This window comes from Molossus molossus, unplaced genomic scaffold (assembly GCF_014108415.1).
Source record: "Molossus molossus isolate mMolMol1 unplaced genomic scaffold, mMolMol1.p scaffold_m16_p_1, whole genome shotgun sequence".
In the NCBI taxonomy this organism is placed as follows: domain Eukaryota; kingdom Metazoa; phylum Chordata; class Mammalia; order Chiroptera; family Molossidae; genus Molossus; species Molossus molossus.
The window spans coordinates 211,003,687-211,010,052 of record NW_023425344.1 but is presented as its reverse complement, the minus strand read 5'-3'; the positions used below and the strand labels follow the sequence as shown (position 1 = coordinate 211,010,052).

At 43.1% G+C, this 6,366-nt stretch overlaps 1 protein-coding gene across 1 annotated transcript in view; it reads left to right on the top strand.

The window, feature by feature from the left end:
* The first annotated feature begins 1,544 nt into the window (after positions 1-1,544).
* ATG14 (autophagy related 14) overlaps positions 1,545-6,366 on the top strand; it is a 41,438-nt gene continuing 36,616 nt past the window's right edge. Inside the window, exon 1 of the mRNA XM_036242609.1 lies at positions 1,545-1,767. Coding sequence (XP_036098502.1) covers positions 1,547-1,767 — 221 coding nt within the window. The 5' untranslated portion in view covers positions 1,545-1,546. The remainder of the gene's footprint in view (positions 1,768-6,366) is intronic.

Here is a 6,366-nt window from a genome sequence, read left to right as displayed (position 1 = left end):
CAGGAGAGAAATTAATATGCCTGTTTTTTGCCTTTTAAAATATTGAGTAAATGATCCTAGTTATTAGATACAGACACTGTGAAGGATTCTGTCAGAATACAAATGAAACATGAAAATCTAAAACCTTAAGAAAAATCAAATTTTTGTTTTGTTTGAAATGATCAGAAAAATTAGTTCTCTCACTTGAAAATAAATCTTACACTTTCAGGAACCATTCAGGCTTAGTGTAAGCTCTATTTGGAAACAGTATGGGGAATTTTTGCTTTTTGTGTGCCTTTTGTATTAAAAAAGACTGGATAAGAGGATGGAACAAAGGATTTAGATTCAAGACCTAATTACTTTGTGGAATCATCAGCATTTGATAGAGATGTGGAATTAACAGGGAAGGAAGAGGCTAACATGACTCATGGCCCCAAGTGGTGGTGATTATGTCTTTCACCAAGAGAGGAAACAGATTTGTGAGGAGGGAGAGTTCAGTTTCCAACACATTGAGCTTGTGGTGGCCACAGTACATCACTTGCTGTTATGAATCTTTAGGTATGGGATTTGGGAACGAAATCCCTGCTAGAGAATTTAGGGCAGTCATCAATTGACAGCCTACCAAAATAATCCTTGAGAATCACTGGTCTAGATAATTTGACCTATAAACCCACTTTTCCTTTTTCCTTCTGTGGTTTAGGGACATATTCAAACACTAATTACTCTGAAATCATTTTAGGACCCACTCTGTGAACCCCTCCCTGAAAAAGAAACTGGAAGTAATCCTATCTAGATTAAATTCTACCTAGTTCACATTCTTTCTCAGAGCGTGGCCCAGACGGAGTGGGTAGGGGAGGAATGTTGACCATTCCCTTAATTAAAATTCTCCTTTCAGAAAGATACAACATTGATTTCCACGTTCAGTAATATGGTTGTTTCCACTGGTTAGCTAGCTATTATCGGTCGAGTATTATCAGATTACTATTAAACACATTCGCTCAGTCATTCTCATCACGTTGGTGAGGTTGGTACTTCTCCATTTAACAGATGAGGACGCGGCAAGAGAGGTTAGGGATTTGCCCCAAATCACACAGCTGTTCTGGAACTGGGTGCGCTCACATGAAACCTCATTCCACGACGCAGCCCCGTCACCGGCCTTGTCTGCTGTAGTCTTAGCCAAGTTTAAAGCATCCACAGCGAATTAAAGTCCCTTATTTTGTCCCCGATCCGTTTTCCCAGACTCCTTGGGGCATCGTATGACTATTTCTTGCACAAGTTTGAGGCGTTAACCTGTGGCCTCGGCATGATCCCGGGATGATGACCTTTGGTTTGGCCGACTCGCCCCTCTACACACTTCTGCTTTGGGACCCGCTGCTCGTCAGAGGGCGGGAAGGGCCACAGCGCCCAACCCCGGGGAAGCAAGACCAGGGGCTCGCCCGGCCCCCCGCCCATGCTCCCGGCGCCTTCCCAGGCCCCGCCCCGGTCCTCCTCAGGCCCCTCCTCCGCGCCCAGGATGCATCTGGTTGAAAACAAAATCCCACGTGACTGGCTCTGCTCTCAGGCTATCATGGCGTCTCCCAGTGGGAAGGGAGCCCGGGCGCCGGAGGCTCCTGGCTGCGGGCCCCGGCCGCTCGCCCGAGACCTGGTGGACTCGGTGGACGACGCGGAGGGGCTGTACGTCGCGGTCGAGCGGTGTCCGCTGTGCAACACCACCCGCCGGCGCCTGACCTGCGCCAAGTGCGTTCAGAACGGCGATTTCGTCTACTTCGACGGCCGCGACCGGGAGAGGTACGGCGGCCGCCACGGCCCTATTGTTTCTTCCCCGGGAGTCTCCTCGGCTCCGCGCTGGAGGCTGGAGCCTGAGGCCCAGGTCTGGACCCCGGAATCCCGCAAGAGGAGGGGGAGATAGGGAGGGGAGCTGCTTTGCTCCCAGAGAACAGGGGCCGGGTGGGGGCTAGATGAGGGAATGTCGCCGTTTTACCATAACCCACCCGAGAGGCGTCTGACCCACCGAGCTCCTGGGTGCCCGGGAAAATGGATAGATGATGACTCTGGAGGAGTCTCCCCCTGTTGCTGCCTTAAAGTTGGATTCTCGGCACTTTGCTGCACTCCCATTCAAAGCTTGGTTTAACCTTTCACTGTCTTCAAAAACACATTCATCCTCTGGAGAGACCAGAAGAGAATCAAGTAACTGGTTAAGAGGGACTCGAGCCCTGGAAGCCTGTGTCACAGCTGACCCTTGTTATCAGGCATGCTTATTCTGTGTGAACTGGGACTAGCTAATTGCTCCCTGATTGTTTTGGATGCTGAGGAGTTTAGGGTTGTGTTTTGGCTTTGTTTGAAAATCCAGACTAGGAGCTGTAAGCCCTTAGTTAAGAGAATTGAATTTAAGAACATGTTTTGAAATCAGAACAGAGAGCTACAAGTCCTTGGTTAAGGTAATTGAAGAATTAATGTGTTTAGTTGAAGGGTCTCTCTCTCCCAATTTTTGTTTCAGTAACTTAGTGCCAACAATGGAACTTTTTGATCGCAAAAGTTCAGGCATTCATTCACTTACAACAACCCGGTAAGTTATTGTTCCCATCTTATTGCTGGGGAAATTGCACAGTAAGTGCCCTCCCCTAGGTCACATAGATGAGTGTAGGGACCAGAATTAAGATCCAGACATCTTGAATCCATATACTATATATTTAACCACTTGTTTGTACAACCTCTATATTTGGAAATGTTTTGAGTTCCTAGTTTTTCTCTGATCATGAATGGAGTTCAGTCCTTTTCCTCTGTTTTGAGGAGATTTGTAGAATATAATCTTTTTAGTTCATTGCTGTGTCTCATTGATGCACTTGACTTTAGAAACTGATATAATAATAGGTGATAGCTTTAAAAATTAAAGCAATTTTTATATTGTAAGAATACTAGGTATGAGATGGAAATGTCTAACTTCTGGAGTTTATCAAGGGTTCAGTTCTGGACCCTCTATCTGTACATTTTCTTCTGTTCGTTCTCATGACTTAAAAACCATCTATATGCTGAAGACTGTCAGACCGGATCTCCAAGCCAGACCTCTCCGGAATCCAGAGAACAGCTGCCTGCTCAACATCTATATTTAAATTATATCTTGGTCAACTGAACTTATTTTCCATCATAAATCTGTTCCTTCCATGTTTATGCCAACCCAGTAAATAGTAACCTCATTCTTTGTTAGAGGCCAAAAAACTTAGTCTTTCTTGACTCCTCTCTTAATGCTATCCCATCTAATCCCAGCAACACATTCTATCCACTCTTCGGAAGCTATCCTAAAATCTGATCCTTTCATCACCTCCTGTGCTGATCCACCAAAGGAATATTGCCTCTTGGGCCCCTGCTTTCACCTTTGCTCCCTTATAGTGTTATTTTCATATTGCAGCCAGAGTAACACCACTCCTCCTGATTGCCCAAAAGTAAAAAAGCCAAAGTCCTAAATCCGCGTTCTGCGTTGCCTATTCTTCTCTGTTCTATTATTTTTCCCTTTCCTACTCTGCTCTACCACCCTGGCCTCCTTGCCAGTCCTCAGACATGTCAAGAACACTCCTGCCTCATGGCATAGCAGTTATTCATACTGCCAGGAGCTCTTCTCTCAGAAATCTTCAGGGCTGCCTCCTTTGTTTCCTTTAGGCCTCTGCTCATTTATTAGAGAAATTCTTTTGACCATTCAGTTAAAATAGTAACCTCCTTTCCCAGGTTACCTGCTTTATTGTCTTTCACAGCACTTATTTCCATCTATGGCTTACCTATTGACATGTCTAACTGCCCTCAACTCCGAAGATGTAAGCTGTATGAGGGCAAGACTTTATCAGTTTTGTACTCTGCTGTATCCTCACATAGTAGATGCTTATAAGATCTGTTGAGTGATTGAATGAATCTACCTCTCCTTCCCAAACTTCATCTGATCCTGAGTCATTTCATTTTTATCCATCATGGTTATCCCTTTGTTACTAAGTCAGAAGCCTGGAAGTTATCCTAGACTTTTCCTTTTTTTTAAATCCTCACCCGAGGACATTTTCCCATTTTTTGTTCAGATAGAGTGGGAGGGGGAAGGAGAGAGAGAGAAACATCGACGTGAAAGGGACACATCAAGTGGTTGCCACCCGCACAACCCAACCAGGGCCGGGGACAAACTGCAACCGAGGTACATGCCCTTAGCGGGAACTGAATCTGGGTGTCTCAGGACCGCAGGCCGACGCTCTAACTGCTGAGCCAAACTGGCCAGGGCTAGACTTTTCCTTTTTTTCTTATTTCATGTATCCAAATCATTGGCAAGTCTAATTTGATTTGCTCCAAAATAGATCTTGAATCTCTCTCCTTCTAGTCCAGATTGCTATTATTTCTCTCCTGGTTACTTACTGGTTTATTTCTTTTTTTTTTTTGGCTCATACAACTCCTCCTCACCCTCTCTGGCCTCCACACAGTAGCCACTATAGAAGAGTAAATCAGATAATGTCATTGTTTTGTTTAAACCTTTCAGTCACTTCTCACTGTGTTTAAAATGAAATTTAAAAATTAATCTAATTAATTAAAGAATAAATTCAATGTAGGCTTTGGATTGATACTGCATTGACTTGAATCCAAGCTCCCCCACTTGCTCTGTGATTTTGAATAAGTTTGTTAACTTTGCTTATGCTTGTTTATTTCATTTTGAAAATGGTAGGGTATCTTAACTTCAAAGGTGTCTGGTAGTGATTACATAAAAGGATGCATTAAAGTATTTAGCATGATGTCTAGCACATATTAAGCACTCAAAAATAAGCTCATGTCATGCATGCTCCCTCATATTCAACTGCTCCATAGTCAGTGCCCTTTCTCTAATCCTCAAACACATGAAACGCTTCCATCACTTTTTTTCCCCTTGCTGTTCCCTCTACCTGAAATACTTTACCTTCTGATTGGCATCTTATCTATATGTCTTAACTGAAATGTCACTTCGTTAATGAGGCTTCCCCTGACCTTCACTAAGGTAGGTTCACACTTCTGTCTCTCCCCCATCATTTCCTGTCAGAGTACTCGATCCCTTCCGGTGTTGAGCATGATGTGTAATGTTCTTTGAGGAAGAGCTCCGCATCTAGATGTGACTCCATGAAGGCATGAATTCTGGTTTTGTTCAATCAGATTATCAGTGCTTTGCGCAGCAGCAGTGGGTAGCACATAGTAGGTGTATTGGTGAAGGAATAGTGAAAGCAGTAAATCCTTAAAAACATAATTTTTTTGCTAAATCTGAGCATTACAGTGAATTTACAGAATAGGGATGTGTTCTAGTATTCTTTTTCTGACCATGAAAAATAAAGAGCAAATACCAGAACCATTAAAAATTGAGAAATAAAAAAGAAAACTTAGGGTTCAGGGACAACAAGACTGCCAAAATAGTCTGTTTAGCCAGCTTTTTATTTCACTTTTCATCGTTCTCTTTTCTGAACTGTGTATTTCTTAAGAAGAGGAGTTTGTTTGCATCATTCCCAGAACAATGCTGAATATCTGCTAGGATGAAAGAATCTCTTGAGACCCAGGACCATTGTCCTAATAGCCAAATCATTTTTAATGTGCTCTCACTGGGTGTAGTTATCTGCATTATATATTCTTGCAAATTACAGAAAAGAAAGGCAGGTCTCTGCTCTCAAGGATTTACATTGATTACTAATAAGCTTTAAATTGTGTAGGTCAAAGGTTGGCCGTGAAATATTCTGTCTTATTTATGAAAATTTTGTGTTCTTTGTTTTGCTTTCCGACTCTTCATGAAAAGCTTCTCGCTAACTGTGGGAAATCACTTGGAAATACCATATGGAGATTTACGGCCCTGTTTAAACTCTTGTTTAACCTCTGATTCTGTTCAGTAAATTAGCCAAATTAGCTGTTCCTACATGGATCTTGAATATGATCATGCATATCGAAGTTCTTAGAAATATAAATGTATTTTTTTTTTTTAGGTTTCATTAATGGTGTAGATGAATATACAGGTTTTTGTTTTTTTTCCCTCACCCGAGGACATATTTGCATTTTTTGTACAGATAGAGTGGGAGGGAGGGAGGGAGAGAGAGGGAGAGAGAGAGAGGGAAACATCAACGTGAAAGGGACACATCGAGTGGCTGCCACCTGCACGACCAACCAGGGCCGGGGACAAACTGCAACCGAGGTACATGCCCTTAGCGGGAACCGAACCCGGGTCTCTCCGGACCGCAGGCCGATGCTCCAACTGCTGAGCCAAACCAGCCAGGGCAAGAATATACAGGTTTTAATGGTTTACCAGTTCAAGGAAAATTAGATATTAAAGACATTCAATCTTTCTCACAATAATTAGTTCCTTTGACTCCCTAAGAAGGAAGCATGTGTCCTTATATAATTTTGTGAAAAGTATGA